The sequence below is a fragment of the Cucumis melo genome, chromosome 1 (assembly GCF_025177605.1).
Source record: "Cucumis melo cultivar AY chromosome 1, USDA_Cmelo_AY_1.0, whole genome shotgun sequence".
In the NCBI taxonomy this organism is placed as follows: Eukaryota; Viridiplantae; Streptophyta; class Magnoliopsida; order Cucurbitales; family Cucurbitaceae; genus Cucumis; species Cucumis melo.
Genome location: NC_066857.1, coordinates 2,047,365 through 2,074,842, shown reverse-complemented (window position 1 = coordinate 2,074,842; position 27,478 = coordinate 2,047,365). Strand labels below are relative to the sequence as shown.

Genomic DNA, 27,478 nt, shown 5'->3' with positions numbered 1-27,478 from the left:
TAGCAATTTCCTTCCTTTTCTTTTCTTCCTTCAAAGAGAAATAATATTTATAGAAGGGTTTATTTATGGATCCAAGCTTTGACCTTTTCAAATTTTGTTCAAACCCACCAGATCACATATGGGATATATATATATATATGTGTGTGTGTAATATTGTTACACTCTCAAGTAAACAATCATGTAGAGTTTCACATGTTACATGAACGTTTTTTTTTTTTTTAAATAGTAATGGATTGGATCATATAAATGATACATTAATGGCTTATTCTCATTCCTTCTTTATCCCAAAGTTAATTTCAACTTGAATCGATCCCCACCTCATATTTTTGGTTATAATTAAGAAATTGTGGGGTGGGATTGTTTTCACCTTCTAAATCATTTTTTATGCTTAATTATTAGTTTCATACAAATATTCAAGGCGGTTTGTAATGCATATAGTTGCAAAATTTTGGCCAAATTTTCGCATATGCTTCTTCAACAATAATGGAATATTTTGAGGAATGCATTAACCAACATGCATGAATTAAGAAAGATGATACTTGCTAACACACTTTGATGCCCAAATAAGAGGTAGGAAACAATTATAATGTTAGAATGCTTTAGGATTTTCGAACAAGCTGGAAGAAATAATGACATCTATTGTTGAAGCAGAATCTGGTTGGTTTTCAGAGTTTTAGTTTAGGGTTTCCAATTTTACTCTAAGATATATATTGGACCCAAAACATAGTTCCTTGTTGTTTAAGAAATTGTTTCATGATTTAAGAATCTCTTAGCTATGTGTAACCAAAACTATATATATATCAGGAGAATTGTCAAAAATAATAAATTTGACAAAATATTTATAAAATATAACAAAATTTTAGATTCTATCAATGATAGATGTTGATAGACACTTATATACTTCTATTAAGTCTATCGATGTTTATCATTTATAGAATCTAAAATTTTATTATATGTTTAAAATATTTTAGTTTATTTTACTATATTTAAAAATGTGTAATAAACTAAATTTTTACATAAAAGTCATGATCGATATATATTAAAGACTTAAATTTTTATGAAAAGGTTTTAAGGTATGAATAAATTGCTAATAAAAATAATGTAGAATGGAGGAACTTATTACCTATTAAAGTGAGGAAATTTAATTGTTTACCAATTTTAAAAATTATGAGTTTAAATTATATTGTAAACTAGAGTTGAGATACTCAATTGGTTTATTTTTTTTCTTTTAATAGTTGTAAATATAGTAATTAAATAAATTTGAAATATTAGCATATGTAGCAACATTTTAATAAAATTGTAAATTTTTTACAAAAAATATATTTGATAGACCATACTGCAAATATTGATCTATCAGCGATAAAAGTCCATCATCCATAGACTTTGTTATATTTGTATTTTTTAAAATACATCCCTATATACTAATTATTATTCTTAAAATTTCTCTACGTTGTAATTAACTTTTTTTTTCTTACAAAAGTTGAGGTGTGAGGTGAGCCAAAAGGGTCGTGAAAGCTCTAGCTAATTGGATCTAAGAACAACGTTTATTGGCATCCCTATATACTAATTATTATTCTTAAAATTTCTCTACGTTGTAATTAACTTTTTTTTTCTTACAAAAGTTGAGGTGTGAGGTGAGCCAAAAGGGTCGTGAAAGCTCTAGCTAATTGGATCTAAGAACAACGTTTATTGGCATCCCTATATACTAATTATTATTCTTAAAATTTCTCTACGTTGTAATTAACTTTTTTTTTCTTACAAAAGTTGAGGTGTGAGGTGAGCCAAAAGGGTCGTGAAAGCTCTAGCTAATTGGATCTAAGAACAACGTTTATTGGCATCCCTATATACTAATTATTATTCTTAAAATTTCTCTACGTTGTAATTAACTTTTTTTTTCTTACAAAAGTTGAGGTGTGAGGTGAGCCAAAAGGGTCGTGAAAGCTCTAGCTAATTGGATCTAAGAACAACGTTTATTGGCATCCCTATATACTAATTATTATTCTTAAAATTTCTCTACGTTGTAATTAACTTTTTTTTTCTTACAAAAGTTGAGGTGTGAGGTGAGCCAAAAGGGTCGTGAAAGCTCTAGCTAATTGGATCTAAGAACAACGTTTATTGGCATCCCTATATACTAATTATTATTCTTAAAATTTCTCTACGTTGTAATTAACTTTTTTTTTCTTACAAAAGTTGAGGTGTGAGGTGAGCCAAAAGGGTCGTGAAAGCTCTAGCTAATTGGATCTAAGAACAACGTTTATTGGCATCCCTATATACTAATTATTATTCTTAAAATTTCTCTACGTTGTAATTAACTTTTTTTTTCTTACAAAAGTTGAGGTGTGAGGTGAGCCAAAAGGGTCGTGAAAGCTCTAGCTAATTGGATCTAAGAACAACGTTTATTGGTATGCAAACTCCTAAATCAGTAATATACTAAAACTCCCAAACCAAACTGATTTTTAAGGAAGAAGAGAATGGATTTACCTAGAGATGATCAATAATAAAAGTAAAGAAAACTTGTTTCTGAACTCAAAACTTCAAATCACTTCATGCACAAATTAATCAAGACTATGACTATATGGATCAACATATATGTTTAGGATTTCTATTCATGATAGAAACACATTTGAAACATCTATTCTCAGGCATGAGATAAACCTTCATCTAGTTAAAAGTTTTGAAAATATATTAGAAGTAGAGTTGTCTCATTATAAATATTTTTCTAGGCACTGCAACGCTCTGTGACTTTTATGTATATATTATCCTTCTTAATTTGTAGGGTTTTTTAGGTGGGATTTCAATGGAGAGAAAAGTCTCTACCAAAATTCATTCTCTCCCTAAATTAGTATTTCTTATCTAGTTAGGTTAGTTTTTTACATTCTTTTGGCAACCCCTATTTGCTGTGATCTGTGTCTATGAATCAAGAGGTAAGGTTTCTAAGTGTTGGGAGCAAGATCCTGATGTAATTAATTTTGTGAGTTTTCTGTTGATCGAATATATTTTCTTTGAATCTTTATTAACTTTCTAAATGCATGCTTATGTGCTTGGATTGATCACAAGCCCCTCTCATAGTTATATGTTTTTGTTAAATCTCGATTCATATCTTGCATGATGTCTTCTCCTTCATCCATCTATAATGTATCACCATAAGTAACAAATAGTTGAATCTAATTGTATGCTTGGATTTTTAAGCTTATATATATATATCGGGACTTAGTATTTGTTTTTTCTTTTTTGAAAAAGATACGATAGGTCAGTAGGTGCACCCGAACATCTTCACTAAGTGGACACTCCGTAGCACCCTCATCATTCCCGCTTCATTAATATAAAAAAGAGATACATGAGAAGCAAGAAAGAGACCCGACAAAAACAAGAGTTAAAGGGCTAGAGGCAAATCCAAACAAAACAAGAAATTATAACTAGCTAATATCTTTGGACTTAGTTGTGCATGCTTTAACTAGGTTCGAATACAATTAATTAATTAAATACCCAATGGAATTATTGATCATATGATCGCTTATCGAATCCAAATAAAAATTCTAAATTAAGGCATGTAATTTAATTAGAGCCTAGGTTTTAAGTGATAGTAATTAGAGCACTTAACTCGATTTAGCCTAATTGGTTGTTAGTAGCATCCGATGAATTTAGTTGGATTAATGAGTCATTGTGCACACACATAAATCGAATGTATGTTTAATTAACAAAAATAATCAAATGATCAAAATTACATAGGATTCCCACTTGCTCACAAAATTTTTGCGAAAACTAATAAAAATATATCATAATTAGTAAATGAAATTTTGCCTATTGGCTTAATCTAATCGACCATTTCTAATCTATCATTTCTATAAAGACAATATTTAAAAGTATAATGTAAATTTATGTATAAATGTCTTACCGACAATATAAATTTGAAAAAGAAATCAAAAAATAATTACAACAAAATGTAAAGTTCAAAAATATTTTGAGATGAGATGATGTGAAACCAAAAGATTTGGTTCGTAAAAAAATACTTACATCAACTCGAAAATTATGCAAAAATTCAATGGAAATTATTTTGAATAAGTTTAAAAAGAAATATAGGTTATTGTTATATATATATATATATATTTTTTATGGTTTTTTCAAATTCAATTCCTTTTGCAAATTAAAGTCTTGAATTAAAAGAAAACTTAAAGTTGGGAAAAGTATAAAACTAGAAAAAGGGTAACATATCGAAAAAGCTTCATCCTTGATCGAAAATGACATTGATACGTATTAGTATAGAATTATATATATAACAAGGAACACAAAATTAAAATAACTTCAACTAAGATAACGTAACTCAATTCTAAAAAAAAAATCAAACTTTTCTTGAAATTTTTTCAAATTCTCCGACAACGTTAAGAAAAACATCGAAATTTTCATCAAAATATAAGAAACAAAATAAGTTCTTTGAAAAATAAAAACAAAACAAAATTTCTAATTATATCGAAAACTCATTTAGATTGAAAAATCTTAGAAATTTGAAGTTATGGATAAAAAAAAATAATTGGCCACCCCAACCTCATTAACGTGTGGAAATTAAATTAAGGATCATAAAATGTAACTTGTAAAGCTTGCCAAATTAATTTGCAGAGATTATTTAATGAGGAAATATTCCCCACTAACATATAATCTTTTCCACAGCCGTGTCTCTCACCTCTCCCTCCTTACCATATCTAAGTATCAATAAACCTATACTAACTAAATGATCAAATTAATTAACTAAAACACTTTAACAAACCTTCTCACACACTAATCTTTTTAATTTAACTAATTAACCACAATGAGATAAAAGTAAAATCATATTAGCAAGGTTAATTAAGAGGTAATGAGTAAAAATGGTAGAAAAAAACGAGGTTGTAGTGTTTGTACCATTTTCTCGGATTGATTCCTAGGTTTTTTTATTAATTAACAACCATCCCTCTTATGAATTAATTAAGGTTCGTGATTTGATTATGAAAATTTGGGATTTGGCATGTGTGCTCTTACTAACGTTATTTTTCGTTTTATTTATCGAGATTTGAATAGTATGGCTCGTATCTTGGCTTCTCATGGATATCTTTATGGTGTGGTTTTCACTTGATCTTTAAATTTTTTTTATTTTTATTATTATTATTGGTTGACTTTTTCTTGTTCTTCTGATAAGGTTAGTATGTTAGGATTGTGATTGTTTGTTTCTGATCTTCTTGCATATAAAAAGAAATGGTAAGAAAAGAAAAGAGAAAAGAGTAGGGTAGGATTTTAAAAGCAATAATCCTAGGTGGGGAAGTGGAGTAATCAGAGGGTTCTTCCATTACCCTCTCTTAAATGAGTAAAATTGGAATTAGATTATTGAAAACGCATTGGAATTAAATTAGTAAGGCAAATTAAGAGGGTAGGGATATAATTAATTATAGATGAATTAGTAATTAAATGATTAAATTTTTATAAGGGTTAGATGATGAGAAATAAAATTAATTAACAAAATGACAAATCTCTCTCTCATGCAATACTTACAATGACAGCTTTCGAATGCCTTTAAATTCTCAAATCTGTCAACTTCCTCTCTCTATTTATTTTAAGACATTACGTCTCTTTCTTTACAAATTCTCTCTATTTCAAAAAATTTCCCTTTTTTCCTTTCTTCATATATTAATTACTTCTTATATCTTATGTTTTAGCCTCTCACCCTCACCATTGATTAAATAAAAAAAAAAAAACAAAACTTTCTTTTCTCTACAAATCCATGGCTAAGTTGATGGTTCTTCTCAATCTCTTGTTATTCCTTGGTTGCTTTGCTTCCATTTCTCAAGGCCAATTGCAATTTGGATTCTATGCTCAATCTTGTCCTAACGCCAAATCCATCGTTCGTTCCGTTGTGAACGACGCCATTCGAAATGATGCCACCATGGCTGCTGTATTGCTCCGCCTCCATTTTCACGATTGCTTTGTAGAGGTAAACTCTCCAGAAAATGCGCACTTATTCCTGACTAATACTTCTTTTGAAAATCAATCCAATCCAAACAAATTATCATGCAATAACTTGATTAACAGGGTTGCGATGGTTCGATCTTGGTCGACAATGGGGCAAGGTCTGAGAAACTTGCTTTCGGGCATCAAGGAGTGCGGGGGTTTGATGTAATAGAAAGAGCCAAGAGAGAACTGGAAACACGATGTCCTGGAATTGTTTCTTGTGCTGATATCGTAGCTATGGCTGCTAGAGATGCCATTGTTTCGGTAATAAATTATTTTTGTTTTACGTAATTTGAACCACGAACTTCTTGAACCTCGAAGTACATTAACATTCATTGAATTAAACTCTTACCCGATGCACCTAAGTATTACTTAGTTTTTGAATAGTTGGAGAATTATGACAGGCAAATGGGCCGGACTACGATATTCCAACCGGACGGAGAGACGGTAGAGTTTCGGATGTATCTCTGGCGAGTGAGCTGCCGGATGTGAGTGATTCAATTGACGTTTTGAAGAGGAAATTTGCAGAGAAAGGGATGAATGAAAAGGACTTGGTTTTACTAACAGGTACACACACACACATACACTCATTTCTTTCTCTCTCTCTCATGCACGTTTGGTGATATTAAGGTGGTTGGAAAGCCAACACAAATGAGTTTACTTTCCCTACCTCATTCAATAATCATCATCATCATCATCATCATCCATATCTATCCTTTTCTTTTTTCATTACTCCTCTATTGGAAAAAAGAAATATATACACATAATATTCCCTGATCACTGAGGTTATTGAATCAACTTAACCTAGCTAGGTTAATCTCTTAGGAAAATATACTACCTCTATTCATTGGTATGATAGGTAGAATCTAAAAAATAATAATTTGAAGTCCCCTAGTTTATTAATTAATAATGATGTGATAAATTATAAATAAAAATAGTAAGTAGAACCGTAGTATTAATTACGGGTATAGTTAAATAATCTATTTCTTTTCGTAACTTAAAAATGTTTTCACGATTTTTAATATAGTTTTAATTTTGACAGAGGAAGGAGAATGACATGAATTATATTTTTTAAAGAAAGTAAATACTTAATTGGGTGTTGTTTGGCAATAAAAAGTTATCAAATTCATCTCTTTTTAATGTAAAGGAAAGGGTAAGATGGGGGCTAACTATAGCCTAAGACTAAACTTAATTGTGTACTAAAAAATTACTTCATTAGTCTTGAATTTATATTAGATTTTCTTTTTTTTTTTTCCTCATTTTGCCATAATTTTGATAAAGAATATAAATTTTGGGAAGGAAAAAAAAAAAAAAAAAAGACTAGGTTTGTCAAACTTGTAAACATTGAAGAGGGCACATAAATGGCAAAACCAAAACCTACTTTTCCATTTATGATTGGGAAGCCATGTTAGGTCCAACTGCAGGATATATGTATGTGTGTGTGTATATATATATATATATATATATAATTTGAGATGTGAAACTAATTTTCCCAAAGGTCAATAGGACCATCCAAATGGGCACCATCACATAATGTACTTTGAAAGGGAATGGATGATTCACATTTCCTACTTTTATGTGCTTTAATAAGTTATTACATTTAGGAATAGGGATTGATCTAAACTATTCATCATTTACCTAAGATATCATACCATTTAAGAATTATCACAATTATATTATGTTTAATTTAATCAAAACATGCCTTTTCTTTTAAACTAATTATGGTTTATTTTATTCTTCTTTCTTCTTTTCTTTTTTTTTTGTCGGTTTTTAAACTTTTAAAATTTTATGGTTTGATCTTTCAACAAAAATATATATGTTTAAAATTTAAATGTTAGATTTAAAATCGATGATGCGAACGACTTAGAGAAAAATATAAACCCCATTTGATAATTTGGCTAAAGTTTTTAAAAATTATTTTAATTAATAGCTAAAATTCGGTTTGGATATTTAAATGTTTGTAAGAAAAATTATAGATAAAAGTATATAGTATTATAAGTTTATTTTTTAAAAAACCTAAATAGTTATTTGAATTAAACTCAAACTAATTTTTAAAGATATAGATATTAGATTTCATTTTAATCCTTATTGTGTTCTTTCCTCTTTGAAAAATTGATTTAATTTGGGTCGTTTGAACTAAATTGATGAGTTGATCTAACTATTTCAAATATTTTGTTTTTACCCTTGACTATAAAAACACAATTCTGAGGATTATTGTTAATAATTAATTTATACCATACCTACTATTTTTAAACACTTGAGAAAGCCTTCTCTCTATATTAATTTATTTGATGAGTAGGTGTTTAATTCCATAGCCAACATTTAAAGCCATGTGCTGTGCAATCCATAAAGAGATGAGTTTTGAAACATTTTCAATGTTTTTGTTAAATTATTAATGAAAAATTAATAACAGTAACATTGACAAATAATAGAATATTCGTAAATTCAAAAGTTATTTGGATATATTATTAATTCTACCATCCATCCAAGCTAGTTTTCAATCATAATTTACATATGAAAATGATCATCAAGTTACACCCAAATATTACTATATTAAAACAAATTGAAGGAGAATACAATAAAAATTTGATCTCTTTTTTTCTTTTCCAAGTTTTTGAAAAACCAATGTTTACAAGTAATTAATGCATGTAATGTCATGTTCATTGAGAAGAGAAGTTGTTTTCTTTTCTTCTAAACCACTCAAAACTATTTAGAAAATTGAAAGATAAAATAAATTAATTATATGTACATCTAATTGCATAAAGTTGTGAAAGAGCTAGGGTTGATAAAAGGGGCAAGATATTTGTGAATATTGCAATAATATGCAAAGCCCACCATATCTTTTTCCTTCACAATTTAATTTAAAGTTTAAACCCAATCCCACTTGCCAAAATTTGAGTCATCCTCACCTTAGTACTAACCATATATAATAATATAACTAAATGAAAATAATAATAATAATAATAATAAAGAAACAAAGAAAGAAAAACAGCTGTTATTCAATGTCACATGGGATTCTCCAAATCAATCACGGATTTACATTTAGCTAATTTCTTGAAACATAAGGTTGTCAGATTTTTTGTTCTTTGTTGTGTGTTTTCTTTTGCTAAATGTCAATGTAGCTTAGACTTGGGACAAACCCAAAAATGTAATAAAAAAACAACTTGAAAAGTTGCCTCTTGGAAAGGCCAATCTTAGATGTCCCGAATCTCCAAGTGACATAAATTGATAAACATTCGTCTTGTTTGTTCTGAGACATGTCTTTTTTTTTTTTTAACAATAATAATAATTTAATTTTCACCATATATATATATATATATATATATATATATATATATATATATATATATATAATGTAATGATAGTAGGAAATGTTTAAATTAATTACTTACTCTTGTACGACACGTCTCGTGACTATACATACATATACATACATACATATAGGATTAAGCCACTTTATCCACTTTTTGTCTCTCTCTTTACACACATTTATTAATTAGGTTAGGAGATTTGTGCATTTTAACTAAGGCATATTATAGCTTTATAAAGTTTGTGTTTGAGAATTATTCTTCACACCTTTACCATCATGCTTAATTAAGTTCAAAGTTGAGAATTTGTGTCTGGTTAAATTCAAATGTAACCTTCATTAAAATGACTATTTAATGAATGATATATGATTGTTTTTGTAATTTAAATTTGTGAATAAATTAAACCATTAACTTCAATAATAAGTAACCAGAACTAAGGGTGATTTATTAAAATTTAGAAACTGATTTGAGTAATTTATTAACAACTAATTTTTTTCCACTTTAGCATAGCTTTTAAGTCCTAAAAGTTTGTTTTGTTTTTTAATCTTTTGTGTTTAATTTTAACCTTGAAATTTCATGTTGTTGTAATTATTTAATTGGTGTTTTAACTTAATTATTAGAAATTTAATATTATTGTGTTATTTGTATGCCTCGAATTTGTAAACTTAATAAAATTATTATTTGATATAGATAATCTCTCTTGAACTCTAATTATTATTATAAGAAAAAGAGAATCTTTCTGTGGAAACAAGAATTGTCGGAAGATATTGTTTCTTCAATTACCAACCGCATCGAAGGTTATTGTATGTTTACTCAACGGCTTATATTGCCGTTGGGTAGAGTTGGGTATCTAAAATCAAAATAACGAGGATAACTCTCGACGCCTAGGTTAGATACAATATTTATACTAGCATAGTTCAAGAGTCAAGTAGACATTTAAATTAGAAAATGCGATTCTAAATTAAGTTGGTCCAAGGTGTGTTTTTAACCTAATATGTAATATTTAGATTACATCTTTAATGTACTCATCCTTCGTTACTTTTCTTTTTACATAGTGTCATAGAATCTTAGGGAAAAAAAAGTTCATTTTCTATCATATAATCTTCTCTAAATTAAACGCCCGCAGCTGCCCACACAATCGGAACCACCGCATGCTTCTTCATGACAAATCGCCTCTACAGCTTCCCGGGCGGGGGGTCGGACCCGAGCATAAACCCGGCGCTGCTACCGGAGCTACAGTCGCAATGTCCTAGAAATGGCGACGTGAATGTCCGACTTGGCATCGACCGTGGCAGTCCGGGCAAATTCGACATCAGCATTCTTCAAAACATAAGAAACGGCTTTGCCGTCCTCGCCTCCGATGCTAGTCTAAACGACGACCCATCGACCCGAGCCATCATGGACTCGTACTTTAGCCCTCTTTCCCCCATTCTTGGCCCCTCATTTCAACGTGATTTTATCAACTCCATTTTGAGAATGGGGCAGATTGGGACTAAAACTGGCTCTCAAGGAGAGATTCGAAGGGTTTGTTCTGCTTTTAACTAAGGGTATGGTAAATTGTTGTTATTATTATTCATAATTTTGAGTTACTAATGCATGCATGCATGTTGATTATATAATTTTATTCTAAAATGGGGAGAATTTTATCTGTGATCATATGATGAAGTTGGGGTATATGTGTTTTGTAAGTATTTTCTTTTTCTTAAAAAAGAATTATTTGTGCTTTTTTTTTTTTTTTTTTTTTACCCTTTTGGTTTGAATTTAGAGTTGTTAGGATTGGGGTTATTATTAATATATAGTTGAAAATGGGTGATGATACAAAGTATATGTTCCTAGTTTGATTTGAATGTGTAAATCTTTGACTCTTTAATGATTATTGATTAAGGCTTGAATAATCTTATTTAAGATTAAGGATTGTCTTGTTGTGATTTTTGGATTTAGAAATGAGATTGTTTTTTTTTTTTTGTACTTTGCTATTATGGTATCTCTTGGTATTTTAATTTGTTTCAATCAAATTATATATATGTGATATAATCAATAATTTATATGTTAGTGTGTTACATTATGTTGTTGTTGTTATATAGTTAGTTGAAAAAAAATATGTTTTGGAAATTTATAAATTAGGAGAATAAAGAAAAAAAAATCAACTTTCACCCTAAACACGTTTGATTGTGTTAATTTGGAATTATAAACTTTTAATTTCATCGGTTTTAATTCTAAACTCATATGGTATGCGGTAATTTTAACCCTCTAATGAATTTTCGCTCCAACTAGAGGTGAAAATTTTCTCTTATGCATTTATTGAATTATTGAACATATATACAACAACGATAATCTAAAATTTTACTATATTTTATCAATTTTATCATTTTTACGAGTTTCCTAAAATTTTGAACTATGTTTTAAAATACTTAAACTAAAATTAGAAATTTGATACATATGCTAAAATCAAACAAAATTCTTGGAAGTATATGAATAAGTATTTAAACGTATCATATTCTTAAAGAAGCTTGTATTGTACTAAGAAAAATATTAAATAACCATTGTATTTCAAGGGAGAAAGATACTATTTGATTTTGATTACTCTTTAATTTATACACTATTTTTTTTTTCTTTTTTCTATATAACATTACACTACACTCCTATTTTATTTTGTTGGGTTCATTAATATGATTGGTATGTATCATCAATGTACTTTAACCCAATGCAATAAATAACCTCTTTAATCCCACCAAAAATAAATGTTCCAATGGATTCTAATTAATAAAATTCGTTGGCAATAACATTGTCATTAGGTTCTGGTAAACTTAAAAATTACGTAAATTTATAACATACTAACCCGGGTATAGTTCAATTGATAATATATCACTTCGATTTCATCGAAATTTGGATTTTTGGTTGAATTAGATAATAAGAGGGATAAAACAAATCGCGGATTTAAAAAGGAATTGTGCCCACAAATAATTATTAAGCTTTTTAATATTAACTATGAGGTCAACACATATGAAATACCTAAAGATGTAAAGAGATTTCAATAACCTATGTGAGGACAAGAAAAAGACAATCAGACTAATGTCGTTATCGATAACATTTTTGCATATGATGTTGATCTTGATATTATATCTAAAAATGAGGATTCTAAACTAAAAATTGTAGAGAAATGTCAACATAGAAACAATTGGCCTAAGTGGAAAGAAGCAATTGTGACAGAATCGAGCTCAATTACAAAACATGAGATTTTTTAGACCAATAGTTCAAACACCAGAATGTGTCAAACTTGTGAAATACAAATGAGTATTTGTGAGAAAAAGAAGTATTTGTGAGAATAAGAAATGAAAACAATAAGGCCACAATGTATAAAACAAGACTTGTCGCATAGTGTTTTTCACGAAAACTTGGTATTGATAATTATGAAGATACGTATTCTTTAGTGGTGGATACAGCTACACTTATAAGATATTTAATTGGTCTGACTGTGTAAAAAAATTTGGATATGCATCTTCTACATGTGACCACAAGATATTTATATTTTGATTTCTTAATAATGACATTTCGGTGAGAATTTCGGAAGGATTTACAATATCTGAAACATTTAAGTTAAAGTTCACGCAGACTATATTCAATAAAGTTATAGAGGTTAATATATGATTAAAACAATCATAAAAAATGTAGTATAATCGCTTGGGTGAATATTTGTTGAAAGAAGGATTCAGTCTAATATGTTTGTGTGTTTTTAATAAAGAAATCACAGTCAAAATTTGTTATTATAACTATATATGTTGACAACTTAAATATAATCAAAATTTTCAAAAAGTTTTTAAAGGCAATAAAATATCTTAAGAAAGAATTTAAAATAAAAGATCTCAAAAGAATGAAATTCTGCCTTGACTTAAAAATTAATCATTTAGTAGATAAAATATTTGTTCATCGGTCAACTTATACACGAAAATTTGGAAAAGGTTTTATACGGAAAAAGTAAATCCATTAAAAATTCCAATGCGTTTTAGGAAGTCAATTTGCACCTATGTTCTCCCACTATCCTTAATTATCATCTCGTTGCGAGTGTGGTATGTTTTTGTCACTACTTTTTGACACTGCTCATCCCTTCAGGGATCCCAAACATCGAAATTACCTAACTCTAATATGATATGGCCAAAGATCTAGTTCAAGCATCTCATTAGTTGGGTGCACAAATGACGATAGAGGTAACATAGGGGATTGATCAAATACCTCCAAAGGTTATTCCAATACTCAGTAATCAAATTCAAAAGATGGAGTTTGTTGTGTTAACGTCGTTAAAGGTCATGTTTAGGAACTTGTTGCCTTCTTTTACCCTAATTATTGCTTATTTCAAGATTCTAACGAAGAGAGGACTATTGGTAAAGGACAAGAAACTAGAGGTCTCTACATCATTAAAGCACAAATATCAATAGCTATTGAATCTACCGTATCATATCTGATCTCTACATCCTCAATTTAAGCATCAGTTTCTATTTGCTTTGGTATGTGTAATTTTGGCCTAAGATATCTCATGAAAGTTATCACAAGGAAAGCTCTTCACACCCTCGAACGGGTGCATATGTACTTCTGCGAACTTAGTAATATATAGCCACTCTGGTGGAAGGGTGTTTACATAAATATATTCAATGAATAGAATAGATTGTTCTAATTCTCTTCTACCTTGGCATTTACACCCTTAATCTTAAATTTGTCATTTGAAGGTAAACGATAATACAAGAAAAGACACAACTGCATTGCACACTGTTGAAAAAATGAAATCGATAGAAGAAATGAAACTTGCAGAAGCAATAATGAAAATTTTAAGTATTTGGTAAACTAAGAGTGAAAAATGGAAAACAAGAGTGACATCCAACGAATCAATAAACTTTTTTATTGAAGTAAAAAAATGTTGTTGATAATACAAATGTGATGAAAATTCACCTTAATAGTTGAATTGAATCGGACCAAGAAATTTAAGAAACAAACAAGAAATCATTTAAAGATCTCAAATGTCAACACAATCCAACCATCAGCCTTATTTTCAGTATATTCTACGGCAAGGTAGTAAACGAACAGAAACTACTTAGAATCATTCTTTGGAGATGGAAACTACTTGTTTCCCTACATTACGACCACTAAAGAGTCCAATCAAAGCTGCTGGGCCATTCTCGAGACCATGAACCGTGTCCTCAACATAGCTTATTTTCCCTTCTCTGATATAAGGCAAAATTTCTTCTAGGAACTTGGCATTAAGATGGAAATAATCATTAGCAATGAAGCCTTCCATGCGGATCCGCTGAGTTACAAGACGCATGAGGTTATGCACACCTTCCGTCTGATCAAGGTTGTATTGAGATATCATGCCACATACTGCAATCCGACCATGAAGTCTCATGTTTAAAAGCACTGCATCCAGCGTCTTCCCTCCTACATTTTCGAAGTAAATATCTATACCATCAGGGAAGCATCTGCCACAAAAACAATATGAAAAGATGAGGTTCATTTACGAGATTATGAATTGAATGTGAAAAACACTCGAGGCCCCGTTCAATGATTTCGTTCAGTTTTCTACTTTTAAAACTTTGTCTATTTTCTAGCAATTTTCAATCATGGTCTCAACAATATGAATTCCTAGTCAAACCTATGGGTGGAAATAGTATTTAAAAGCTTACTTTTCGAAAACAAGAAGTCAAATTATTATGAATCTCGAGTACTCAACGACCATTGTTTGCCATCAGAGGTGTAGTCCATCGGTTCATCAATGTTTTTATGATGTAGATTATGTAGTCTATCAGATATACTAACCGCTTTAGCGCTGCATTTAAGTCAGGTTCTTCCTTGTAGTTGAAAACCTCATCAAATCCAAACGTGTTTTTCAGCAGCTCAATCTATATCGGCATACATATATGCCATAGAGAATAAGAGTCCATTGTCAATTGACGTTAATGAGCTTATAGATCAGAAAGTATTGGTAGCAAAACTAAAATAATCTTAAAAATATCAGGCACTTTTCAAGAGTCGAAACCACAATTGTATTACTGATTTAAATCTTACTCTAGTTCCAAAACTTCAATGCTTATCTCGTTATACCCTCTAACCTTGAAATAAGTATAATCACTAAATTTAATAGTTTAACAAATAATGTGAAGTTAGTGAAGTAAAACTAAAATCCACAATTTGAAACTTAAGGAACTAAAATAAAAATGTTAAAAATTTATGGACCAAAAAGAAAAATCAACAAAAAGCGTATATCATCAAATACTGATGAAACGAACATTTTTCCTAGATGAATAAATATCACAAAACCTTAAACGGAGAATGAACAGTTTTCTTATTGCATGAAACTAAATTTTGCAAGGAAACAGCTTGGGAGAAAAGAGGATATGGAAACAACCTTTAAGACAGTGGCTCACCTTTTCTCTGCTTCCAGCACTCCCAACAACATAACAACCCATCAACTTTGCTAATTGGCCAACAATTTGACCAACTGCACCAGAAGCTGCTGATACAAATACATATTCCCCCTTCTTGGGAGAGCATACATCATGAAATCCAAAATAGGCAGTTATACCAGGCATACCTGTAAAGATTAATTAAATACCAAATATAGCGTTCAATCAATGAGAAAACTACTCGACATTCATCACTTTCTCAAATAGAATATAAATGCACCATACATGCAACGAATCGTATTTCCCCATGTAAACACCCAGACAATCCTCATCCTTTACTTTTTTGGTTATGGACTTCATAGAGTAGCACATTAGGAATGCAGCAGCCTCCATGTAAAGCGCTCAAGAAAAACAACTATCCAAATGGTAGGAAGTGAATTATTGACAAATATCCGTATTTAAAGACCTGTTTGGTAGAGAATCTGAAAACAAAAATTTGAAAACAAAAGATTTAATAAAAAAAAAAAGTTGTGTTTTATGTTTCTAGATATGTGTTTGGTGATCGATTCAAAAATTGGATCCTAATTTTAAAAAATACTTAAATGTGTTTGATACTATATATTTACTTATCTATTAAGATTTAGATGACAACAAGTTTTTATTAATGAATCTAATTCATACTTAAAAAATTGGTTCAATTGCAAATTTAGTCCTTTTAGTTTGGAGAAAGTAATTAAGGGTTTTAGTCCCTATAATTTGATAAAACTTCATACATAGTCGTCGTGGTTTGAAAAACCTTCCTAAATAGTCCCTTACGAACGAGACTATTTTCTATGAAATCAAACCAAAGAGACTACGTTCTAATTTTAAACCTTAATGACTAAATTCTATCTTTTTTTAAACCATAAAGACTAAATTAATAATTTAACCTAAAATATTTATGTAATTATTATATGTAATATATAAGTTACATACTACAATTTTTTATAAGAATGTTACATACTCATAATTTTATTCACATATTGCATATTATATTAAAAGGTTATTTGATTTTATAACATGATATTTTGTATTTCTAAATATTCGTATACGTATTTAACATAATTCTGCCTTTAGGATGTAAAATTTAAATTCTATATACAATAAAAACATTAAAAAAAATGTCAGTCTTCAAAATTGGAACTATTTGGATTATAGAATTCGACTTCTCTACTAAATCGACATAGGTTGAACTCAATAAATTTAGAAATATAAAACAGAATCAGTATTATCAACCAAACAGACCTTCCTATCTATAAAATTGAAAAACTCACTGCAAAGATTAGGGGAAAAAACATGAAGTGTCAAATAAGAGTGAGTTTGGTATGAATTTTAGAAAGGTGGAAATGGCTTTTTGTCACTTGAAAGAACTCTCCAAACTTCACCAAAAGAGACAGTAAGAGCTCTTAGTTAAGCTACTTCTCACACAAAATGGCAAAATGTACTAAGAACTATTCCTAAAATCATCACAAATTCACAATAATATTTAGCAAACTGAAACGTTAGGCCATTAAACAGAGAAATTATACCAAGAATTCCAGTATAATATGAGAGGGGGACATCAGTATGGTGGATTTTGATGAGTTTTCCAGGATCCTCCAGAACAGAGTATTCTTCCCATTTCAACATTCCCCAAACGAGGTCACCTTCATTGAAATCCGAGTGGCCAGACTCCAAAACTTTGGCTACTCCATACCCAAATACTAACTGCAAAATTTTCGTTTGCAGAAGAGAATTAGACTGAAATCTTTAAGAGTTCAACGGTCAATCTCAGTATAAAACTGATTTTCCTGCATCTGAAGTTTCTTTTTCTTAGTAAAGAAAAGAGAGAGAGAGAGAGATAGATTACAGAGCCAGGGGAGTAAGAAAACGGAGAGGGTTGATTCTTCATGAGCATTCGCATGAAGGGATCGCAAGAAAGATAGAGTGTTTTGAGCAAAAGGCCATTTGAATCTTGAGGAAGCTTCAAGCGGATGGTAGCACTGGTAATGATGAAATCGGATTCCTTTGGGAAACCATTGACATAGTCTCGGAAAATCACCTGCTTATTCTTCACTTCGTCGCCGATCTGCGCCATTGCACCTTTCCTATTGGCAGTCAACGGGCCAAATTTGATAGCGCCTAAGCGTCATCGTAGCTATGAAATGATTTTTTAAAAAAAAAAAAAATTCAAATATAATAAAATAAACAAAAACATTTACAAAATATACCTGTCAAATTTACTGAATTTTATAAATATTTTTAGAAATTTTGTATTTGTGTGCCTAGGCTTACTAGTATTAACTTACTCATGGAGTCTATCATTACCTACACGTCAAAACACCATATCATTCTCAAGATAATAGTTAGGAAATTAAGGTTTTCCTATGCTTACCAATATTAACTTACTCATAGAGTCTATCATTATCTGCATGTCAAAACACCGTATCATCCTCACGATAATAGTTAGGAAATTGAGGCTTGATCAAGTCAAGAAATTGAGTAAGTTGCCAATGATGCCTCTAAAGCGATGGTCACCGGTGAAATGAGAATAACCGATAAATTGAAACCAATAGTTTATGAAAACAAGATGAATACCAAGTATTGTGGTAAGGTAAGTCAATAGATCACAAGCCAAAAACAAGTATTTCTTCAACGACCCAATAAATCGTAGAGCGAGGTTCAAGTGAGCATGTTTAGCCAGAGGACAATTGGCAATACAGTCATAAACTTTAGATAAACCCAATCATCGACTTTCTATTTCACATTCAATAGTAATTTCAATAAAGAAGCTTCAAGAATTGAAGCATGAAATCCTGATCAAGTAACGAATTGTCAATTTCATGCACCGTGCTAGTTCCCTTTCCATATGAAACTAATGAAAAAGGCTCCTCAACTTAAATTTCTTCTTAAATTTGGGACAATAAGAGTTCTAAAATTTCCACTCAATCACTAAAACAAAAATCACTTGGCCAGTGATACGTCACAAATCAATTTAGAGCGATTTTTTTATTTTCTTGGCAAACATATTTATTTCAAAGGGAAGTGATTTTGACACTCCCAAACCCACCTACGCTCTCACAACAATCTCCCAAGTTGCATCAATTTCCTGAAAAATAAGCAACTGACTAAAAGGAAAGCACATTACATTGTTTAATACCCACAGCTGCATCATACGATCCAACCATATGTCTTATTCTTAGTACATTCTGCAACATGATAATAAAAATTACTTGGGCTGCTTTGTGGTGATGGAAACTACTTATTTCTTATATACAATCAAGAGCAGATCCAAATGGAAGGAAGGAAGGATTACTGAAGAAACAACAGGCAGCAGAATCATTCTGTGGAGATGGCAACTACTTGTTTCCCAACATTGAGACCACTGAAGAGTCCAATTAAAGCTGCTGGGCCACTCTCGAGGCCATGAACTGTGTCCTCCACATAGCTTATCTTCCCTTCTCTGATATTAGGCAACATTGCTTCCAAGAACTTGGCATTAAGGTGGAAATAATCAGGAGCACTGAAACCTTCCATTCGGATCCGCTGAAGTACAAGATGCAAGAGATTATGCACGCCCTCCGACTGATCAAGGTTGTATTGAGATATCATTCCACATACTGCAATCCGACCATGAGGTCTCATGTTTAAAAGCACTGCATCAAGCATCTTCCCACCTACATTCTCGAAGTAAATATCTATACCTTCAGGGAAGCACCTGCCACGAAAATAACATGCAAAGATAAGATTACATTTATGAAATGATGTGATTTTTAGTTCTGTTTTTAAAGTTTATGTTTGTTTTCTAACAAATTTTTAATTATGGTTGTTATCTTTATCAAAGATGCACTTGAATTTCAAGTTAAATTCTAAAAACAAATACAAGATTTTAAATGCATTTTTAGTTTTTGAAACTTAGCTAGGTTTTCTTCTCATTTCAAAGTGACTAACAGATGCTAGACAATCGTCAATCCATCGATATTTTTATGATGTAGATCATGTAAAAGTCTATGAAGACTTTAAGAGATACTAACCGCTTTAGTGCTGCATCTAAGTCCTGTTCTTCCTTGTAGTTGAAAACCTCATCAAATCCGAACTTGTTTTTCAGCAGCTCAATCTATGTTGGGCATACATATAAGACAAGAAATTGATATGTCAGTAGAAATTGATATGTTAATAGATATAAAGGGTTTGCAGATCAGAAAGTATCGGTTGCAAAATTAAAACAATCTTATAAGTTCTTAAAAGAATAAGGCTCTTTCCGAAACTCAAAACTACAACTGTGGTCTGCGCTACCTGACTTAAATCTTACTGTAGTTCCTAACTTTGATGCTTATATTGTGCCCCCCCAACCTGGAAATAAGATTCACTAAACTTACAGTTTAACTAATAATTTTTATGCCAAGATGATCGACTAAAACTAAAATTAACAATTTGAAACTTAAACAAGGTTTAAGACTTAAAAGTTCATGGACCAAAACAAAACAAGTATTAAGATTAAGAAACCAAATTAAGGTTCTACAAAAAATGTATATCCATCAATCAAAAACTGATAAAGAAAAAATAATAAACATAACATTTGCAGATATAACAAAATCCTAAACAGAGAATGATGGTTTTCTTATTGCATGAAATTGAATTTCACTAAAGAAGTGGATGCTTGGGAGAAAAAGAATATAGGAACAAGCTTTAAAACAGTTGCTCACCTTCTCTCTGCTTCCAGCACTCCCAACAACATAACAACCCATCAACTTTGCTAACTGGCCAACAAGTTGACCAACTGCACCAGAAGCTGCTGATACAAACACATATTCTCCCTTCTTGGGAGAGCATACATCATGAAATCCAAAATATGCAGTTATCCCAGGCATACCTGTTAAGATTAATCGTATATCAAATTTAACGTCCAACGAAAGAGTACACTATTGACATTTATCACTTTCACAAACTGAAAGTATGATGCAGGCAAAGAATCATGTTTCACCATGAAAACATACAGACAACTCACATCCTTTACTTTATGGTTATGGCCTTATGGGATTCACAGTGCGGCAAAATAGGAAAGAACAATGCCAAGTTGTGTATGGAAAATATTATGTTCTACTTGCATTCTTTAGAGCTATAAATCCAAGCAAGCTCCAATATCATCTATATAGAAATGCCGCATTCTCCTTGTTAAGCTCAAGAAAAAAACAATGCATGTAGTAGCTGGTGAATTATTTAAAACGAAACACTAAAATCAAACTGTTATCAAATGGCGCCTTAGAAAATGGAAAATTCAGCCAATTACACATAAAATATACCAAGAATAGCTTCATTTTCAAAAATAAAAACCAAATATCAAAAGAATATCAAACTGGCCTTAGTAAATTGAAACTCCAGGTCATTACACACAGAAATTATACCAAGAATTCCAGTGTAGTATGAGAGAGGCACATCAGTGTGCTGGATTTTGATAAGTTTTCCAGGCTCCTCCACAACAGAGTATTCTTCCCATTTCATTGTTCCCCAAACTAGGTCACCTTCATTGAAGTCCGCGTGGGCAGACTCCAACACTTTAGCAACTCCAAACCCAAATAGCAACTGTAAATGTTTCCTTTCCATCAGACAAATGAACGAAAAACACAAGAGTTCAATGTTCATCATAACTATAAATTTCATTTTCCTGCATTTGAAGTTTCCACTTCTTAATTTACCCTTTTGTAAGCTACGACACAAACACATTTTTCCTTCACTATCATCATAACCATGAAAAAAATGTATGGAAGGGGGCGGAATGATTTATGCAAGCGCTGATTTGAAATGTAAAGTAATTAACGAGAGAGAGGTAAATTACAGAGCCAGGAGAATAGGAAGTCGGGGCGGATTGAGATTCCATGAGCAAGCGCATGTAGGGATCGCAAGAAAGATAGAGAGTTTTGAGCAAAACGCCATTTGAACCTTGAGGAAGCTTCATGCGGATGGTAGCACTAGTAATGATGAAATCGGATTCCTTAGGGAAACCACGAACATAGTCCCGGAAAATCACCTGCTTGTTCTTCACTTCTCCGATGTTCGCCATTGCAACTCTCCGCCACTAACTCCTCGCTATGGTAACTAACCGGTGAGATTGAGGCAATGGCCAAAAGAAAGACAACTCTAGAAGGGAAAAGAAACCGGTAAAGTTGTACGGATGACACATTGTTTGATTTTTTCTTTTTGAATAATGACTCTTAAAAATATTAAAGTTCATCTTTGGCAGATAAAGATAGACTAATATCTATGATATTTTGTCATTTAAAATAAATTTTGTATTTTCATATCGTCATTCATTATCTATTTTCATATCGTCGTTCAACTCTCGTTAGTCATTGTTTGATCTTGCTCTCTCCATCCTTTTATTCTTTTCTTCTATATGATGGTTGCATGTTAGTGATGTGTACATTAACTATAGACAGTTTTTTACATTTGAAACGAAGAATTATCTTCTTGATTTTTAAATATTGTAAAGTTATTTCAAGAAATAACTAAAAAAATAGTCTTGGATATTAAAGGGATTCAAAACCTATTACAATCACATCTAAATTCAAAGTTATTTAACCCTAACCAATGTGCTTTCTCAAGTGAATTGAACGATGAACAATGAGGAGAAGTAAAAAAAAAAAACAAGAATAGTGAATGGGATTGGAGAAGTAAAGAATGCTAATCTCATATTTACATTGTATTTCATTGAATCCTCGACTAACGTATAGGCCATCAAATATATGAAAGATGGACATAATACAATAGAATATACAATGTGTGAAATGACAGGTTAGGTACAGTGTAATTACAACAATAAACACAATTTATTTGAAACATCGAACTAAATTATAATAAAGATAGTAAGTATAAGATAACTCGAGAAAAAAAGTAAATGGTAAGTACACATCGAAAAACATACTGCTTACGTCGTAGAATCCAACCATCTGTCTTATTATTAGTATATGCAACAACATGATAGTAATGAAGCACCTAGGCTGCTCTGTGGTGATGGAAACTGCTTATTTCTTATACATGCTCCATTTCAAGACAGGCAGCACCCAAGACCCGAATGGATGGGAGAAATAATTACATACGAATCATTCTGTAGAGATGGCAACTACTTGTTTCCCAACATTGCGACCACTAAAGAGTCCAATTAAAGCTGCTGGGCCGCTCTCGAGGCCATGAACTGTGTCTTCGACATAGCTTATCTTCCCTTCTCTGATATAAGGCAGCATTGCTTCCAAGAACTTGGCATTAAGGTGGAAATAATCCGGAGCACCGAAACCTTCCATTCGGATCCGCTGAACTACAAGACGCAAGAGATTATGCACGCCCTCCGACTGATCGAGGTTATATTGAGATATCATTCCACATACTGCAATCCGACCATGAGGTCTCATGTTTAAAAGCACTGCATCAAGCATCTTCCCACCTACGTTCTCGAAGTAAATATCTATACCTTCAGGGAAGCACCTGCCACGAAAATAACATGGAAAGATTCTTGCATTTATGAAATGATATCATTTTTAGTTTTCTGTTTTTAAAGTTTATGTTTGTTTTCTCACAAATTTTGAATTATGGTTGTTATCTTTATCAAAGATGCACTTGAATTCCAAGATAAATTCTAAACAAGTACAAGATTTTAAATACTTTTTTAGTTTTTGTTACTTAGCTTGGTTTTTAATAACATGAGTATAGAAGATGGATAACAATCTACAGGTAGATGTAGTATTTACAACCTTCATTTCCAGAAAATAAAAAAGAAAACCACATGATTATAAACGGTACCTCAAACCAAATAAATAGGAAAAGGTGATAGCTTCACAAACGAACTATCTTATATCCAATATTTCTTGTTGGTGTAAGTTTTTTTTCACGTTTTAAAATGTGTTATTTATAGGAAATCAAGCAGAAGGTGCATTTGAGAGCATTTACGATGAACCAGAGTTAAATTGAAGGATTTGGAAGCTTATTCAAGCAATTGGAGCTTAAAGGAGCTAAAAAGCCAAAATGTCCCTGCCTATAGCATTGAAACGGCTCAAGATTAACACTACACGTCGTCGAAAGACAGGCCAAGTCTTTCGAAACTCTCAGGTGAAAATGATGTGCAATGCCTCTTGACACAGCAAAGTGTAGGGGCCAACACTGCAAGCATCTCGACACTCTCACAAAGAGTATAGGTATGCCCTTTTATTTTTAGCTCAGTTTGTGGAGATTTTAGAGGCTTTTAGTTTTCGGTTGTGACCAAGTTTGGCCAAAACCCATGAATTTTACTTGATTTTGGTCTATAATTGATTATTTAGGCGTTTGCAATCGAGATTCGATGCTCGACTAGGCCTGAAACACTGATTTAGAGGTTTGTTGGATTTAACTTATCGATTTTGTGAGATTTTGAACTGAATGCATATGGGTTTCTTAACTTTTACTGAATTATTGTGTTAGGACTCTTCAATGAGTTCAACCTGAAACTGAGAAATCCCAACAATGGCAAAATAGAGGCAGCACTCTACTACAATATATTGCAATACCAACCAAGAATTCTACAAGCCAACATACAAAACAAGATGAAGACAAAGGAAAGCAAAATACAGAATAAAGATGAAAATAAACCCAGCTCCTTCGAGAAGACCAGAAGCCTCTCTCCTAAAAGCTTAGGGCAGCTTTTAACAAAAGATACCTCCTTTCAGCAATCCCAAAAACAGTCCCTATTTATACCAACAAACCAAGTGGGCCCTCAGGTACTTCCTTCCTCTCCAATCAGCTCCCCAAATGAACTATTTTGTGAATTCCCCTTCTTGCCCCTTCTTTTATAAGTGTGAAGGATTGGAGGTCTAACATACTGTTTTCTACTGCTTGCTTGAATTCGTGCAATGTGTGTTTAATTAATGTAACAAATTAGTTGTTCATAGTGTGGATTGCTCATGTATGCTTTGGTAATCAGTAATCGTGACAATTGCATACATAATTTTTAATTGCGTTTATGGCATTTGTCCTATGTCTATCACATTACGTAATCAACCTTAGGAATAGAAAAACGCTAAGTTGAATCTAGCCATCTAAGTTGAAAAGAAAAACGCAGGATCCTTATGGGTCTCATGCTATTTCCTACCTAGTTTTAGTAGTTCTTGATCAATTATTCTACAGATTTTGTTTGATCCAAAAGATTTTGCCACGACACAAATTCTTCTCATTTCAAAGTGACTACAGATGCTAGACAATCGTCAATCCATCAATATTTTTATGATGTAGATCATGTAAAAGTCTATGAAGACTTTAAGAGATACTAACCGCTTTAGTGCTGCATCTAAGTCCTGTTCTTCCTTGTAGTTGAAAACCTCATCATATCCGAACTTGTTTTTCAGCAGCTCAATCTATGTTGGGCATACACATATAAGGCACGATTTGATATTTCAGTAGAATACATCCATTGTTAATAAATATTAAAGAGCTTGCAGATCAGAAAGTATCGGTCGCAAAATTAAAACAATCTTAAAAGTTCTTAAAAGAATAAGGCTCTTTCCGAAACTCAAAACTACAACTGGGGTCTATGCTATCTGACTTAAATCATACTGTAGCTCCTAAACTTTGATGCTTATAATGTGCCCCCCAACCTGGAAATAAGATTCACTAAATTTACAGCTTAACTAAAAATTTTTATGCAAAGATGATCGACTAAAACTAAAATAAACAATTTGAAACTTAAGGAAATAAAATAAAACAAGGTTTAAGACTTAAAAGTTTATGGACCAAAAGAAACAAGTATTAAGATTAAGAAACCAAATTAAGGTTCTACAAAAAATGTGTATCTATCAATCAAAAACTGATAAAGAAAAAATAATAAACAGAACATTTGCATAGATGAATTAAATATAACAAAATCCTAAACAGAGTATGATGGTCTCCTTATTTCATGCTTGGGATGCTTGGGAGAAAAAGGATATGGGAACAAGCTTTAAAACAGTGGCTCACCTTCTCTTTGCTTCCAGCACTCCCAACAACATAACAACCCATCAACTTTGCTAACTGGCCAACAAGTTGACCAACTGCACCAGAAGCTGCTGATACATACACGTAGTCTCCCTTCTTGGGAGAGCATATATCATGAAATCCAAAATATGCAGTTATCCCAGGCATACCTGTTAAGATTAATCGTATATCAAATATAAGGTTCAATGATTGAGTAAACTATTGCATTGATCACTTTCACAAATTGAAAGTATGATGCAGGCATAATCATGTTTCACCATGAAAACATGCAGACAACTCCCATTCTTTACTTTATGGTTATGGCCTTGTGGGATTCACAGTGCGGAAAAATAGGAAAGAACAATCCCAAGTTGTGTATGGAAAATATTATGTTCTACATGCATGCTTTAGAGTTATAAATCCAAGCAAACTCCAACATCATCCATACAGAAATGCCGCATTCTCCATGTTAAGCTCAAGAAAACAACAATGCATGTAGTAGCTGGTGAATTATTTAAAACGAAACAATAAAATCAAACGGCGCCTTAGGAAATGGAAAATTCAGCCAATTACACATAAATTATACGTAAATAGCTTCATTTTCAAAAACAAAAACCAGATATCAAAAGAATATCAAACTGGCCTTAGTAAATTGAAACTCCAGGTCATTACACACACAAATTATACCAAGAATTCCAGTGTAGTATGAGAGAGGCACATCAGTGTGCTGGATTTTGATAAGTTTTACAGGCTCCTCCACGACAGAGTATTCTTCCCATTTCAATGTTCCCCAAACTAGGTCACCTTCACTGAAGCCCGAGTGAGCAGACTCCAACACTTTAGCAACTCCAAACCCATATATCAACTGTAAATGTTTCCTTTCCATCAGAGAAATAAACGAAAAACATAACTATAAATTTAATTTTCCTGCATCTGAAATTTCCACTTCTTAATTTACCCTTTTGTAAGCTACGACAAAAACACATTTTTCCTTCACTATCATCATAACCATGAAAAAAATGAATGGAAAGGGGGCGCGGAATGATTTATGCAAGCGCTGATTTGAAACGTAAAGTAATTAACGAGAGAGAGGTAAATTACAGAGCCAGGAGAATAGGAATTCTGGGCGGATTGACATTCCATGAACCAGCGCATGTAGGGATCGCAAGAAAGATAGAGAGTTTTGAGCAAAACGCCATTTGAACCTTGAGGAAGCTTCAAGCGGATGGTAGCACTAGTAATGATGAAATCGGATTCCTTAGGGAAACCACGAACATAGTCCCGGAAAATCACCTGCTTGTTCTTCACTTCTTCTCCGATGTCCGCCATTGCAACTCCCCACCACTAACTCCACGCTCTGATAACTAACCGGTGAATTTGAGGAAATGGACAAAAGAAAAGCAAACTGTGAGAAGGAAAAGATACCGGGAAAGTTGTACGGATGACATATTTGATCTTTTTCTTGTTGACTTCTTCTTTTTGAAAAATGTCCCTTTCTATTTTAAATAATGACCCATTATTGGTTAGGGTTTCAATCTTCATATATAATAAAATGACCAAAATAATTTTCAATTTTCATTTTGATTATCCTTACCGATTGTTATCTATTTTCCACGTCGCCCTTCGACTCTCGTTAATCATTGTTTGATCTTGCTCCTTTTATCCTTTCATTCTTTCTTTTGCATGATGGTTGCATGTTAGTGATACGTACATTCATTATGAATAGTTTTGTATATTTGATTGATTTTTAAATATTATAAAGTTATTTTTAGATAAAAACTAAAAAGTAGTCTTTGATATTTAAGGGATTCAAAA

The 27,478-nt window shown here is 31.7% G+C and overlaps 4 protein-coding genes across 5 annotated transcripts; 1 reads left to right on the top strand and 3 right to left on the bottom strand.

Annotated features, from left to right (window-relative positions):
- The first annotated feature begins 5,601 nt into the window (after positions 1–5,601).
- LOC103495454 (peroxidase 43) lies at positions 5,602–10,937 on the top strand. The gene is made up of 4 exons (XM_008457020.3): positions 5,602–5,956; positions 6,055–6,237; positions 6,378–6,540; positions 10,408–10,937. Exons 1-4 carry the CDS (start codon positions 5,747–5,749, stop codon positions 10,824–10,826), a joined length of 975 nt encoding a protein of 324 aa, XP_008455242.1. The 5' UTR covers positions 5,602–5,746; the 3' UTR covers positions 10,827–10,937.
- A 3,207-nt stretch (positions 10,938–14,144) lies between these two features.
- LOC103495453 (2-alkenal reductase (NADP(+)-dependent)-like) lies at positions 14,145–17,847 on the bottom strand. 2 transcript variants are annotated; one of them, XM_008457019.3, is made up of 5 exons: positions 17,562–17,847; positions 17,242–17,419; positions 15,695–15,861; positions 15,087–15,169; positions 14,145–14,749 (listed from the first exon to the last, which is right to left on the bottom strand). In XM_008457019.3, the coding sequence occupies exons 1-5, from the start codon at positions 17,787–17,789 to the stop codon at positions 14,371–14,373; spliced, it is 1,035 nt and encodes a 344-aa protein (XP_008455241.2). In that variant the 5' UTR covers positions 17,790–17,847; the 3' UTR covers positions 14,145–14,370. The 2 variants fall into 2 exon arrangements, with proteins under 2 accessions (XP_008455241.2, XP_050940234.1); XM_051084277.1 differs by having other exon boundaries at positions 14,603–14,749; positions 14,954–15,169; positions 17,562–17,840.
- Positions 17,848–18,816: 969 nt separating this feature from the next.
- On the bottom strand, positions 18,817–21,876 carry LOC103495452 (2-alkenal reductase (NADP(+)-dependent)-like). Its single transcript, XM_008457018.2, has 5 exons — positions 21,528–21,876; positions 21,097–21,274; positions 20,398–20,564; positions 19,726–19,808; positions 18,817–19,409 (listed from the first exon to the last, which is right to left on the bottom strand). Exons 1-5 carry the CDS (start codon positions 21,750–21,752, stop codon positions 19,031–19,033), a joined length of 1,032 nt encoding a protein of 343 aa, XP_008455240.2. The 5' UTR covers positions 21,753–21,876; the 3' UTR covers positions 18,817–19,030.
- Positions 21,877–22,499: 623 nt separating this feature from the next.
- On the bottom strand, positions 22,500–27,156 carry LOC103495451 (2-alkenal reductase (NADP(+)-dependent)-like). Its single transcript, XM_008457017.3, has 5 exons — positions 26,765–27,156; positions 26,351–26,528; positions 25,667–25,833; positions 24,986–25,068; positions 22,500–23,170 (listed from the first exon to the last, which is right to left on the bottom strand). The coding sequence occupies exons 1-5, from the start codon at positions 26,990–26,992 to the stop codon at positions 22,792–22,794; spliced, it is 1,035 nt and encodes a 344-aa protein (XP_008455239.1). The 5' UTR covers positions 26,993–27,156; the 3' UTR covers positions 22,500–22,791.
- Positions 27,157–27,478: the final 322 nt, after the last annotated feature.

Excerpts from the sequence above, each read along its gene's own strand:
- LOC103495454 (XM_008457020.3), top strand. The coding sequence starts at position 5,747 with ATGGCTAAGTTGATGGTTCTTCTCAATCTCTTGTTATTCCTTGGTTGC. Across the intron at positions 6,238-6,377 it reads CTAGAGATGCCATTGTTTCG|GCAAATGGGCCGGACTACGA; the intron begins GTAATAAATTAT and ends GAATTATGACAG. Across the intron at positions 6,541-10,407 it reads GGACTTGGTTTTACTAACAG|CTGCCCACACAATCGGAACC; the intron begins GTACACACACAC and ends AAACGCCCGCAG.
- LOC103495453 (XM_008457019.3), bottom strand. The coding sequence starts at position 17,789 with ATGGCGCAGATCGGCGACGAAGTGAAGAATAAGCAGGTGATTTTCCGA. Across the intron at positions 15,170-15,694 it reads GTGCTGGAAGCAGAGAAAAG|ATTGAGCTGCTGAAAAACAC; the intron begins GTGAGCCACTGT and ends ATGCCGATATAG. Across the intron at positions 14,750-15,086 it reads TTAAATGCAGCGCTAAAGCG|ATGCTTCCCTGATGGTATAG; the intron begins GTTAGTATATCT and ends TTTTTGTGGCAG.
- LOC103495452 (XM_008457018.2), bottom strand. The coding sequence starts at position 21,752 with ATGGCGAACATCGGAGAAGTGAAGAACAAGCAGGTGATTTTCCGGGAC. Across the intron at positions 21,275-21,527 it reads CTTCCTATTCTCCTGGCTCT|TTGCTATTTGGGTTTGGAGT; the intron begins GTAATTTACCTC and ends AAACATTTACAG. Across the intron at positions 19,410-19,725 it reads TTAGATGCAGCACTAAAGCG|GTGCTTCCCTGAAGGTATAG; the intron begins GTTAGTATCTCT and ends TTTTCGTGGCAG.
- LOC103495451 (XM_008457017.3), bottom strand. The coding sequence starts at position 26,992 with ATGGCGGACATCGGAGAAGAAGTGAAGAACAAGCAGGTGATTTTCCGG. Across the intron at positions 26,529-26,764 it reads ATTCCTATTCTCCTGGCTCT|TTGATATATGGGTTTGGAGT; the intron begins GTAATTTACCTC and ends AAACATTTACAG. Across the intron at positions 25,069-25,666 it reads GTGCTGGAAGCAAAGAGAAG|ATTGAGCTGCTGAAAAACAA; the intron begins GTGAGCCACTGT and ends TGCCCAACATAG.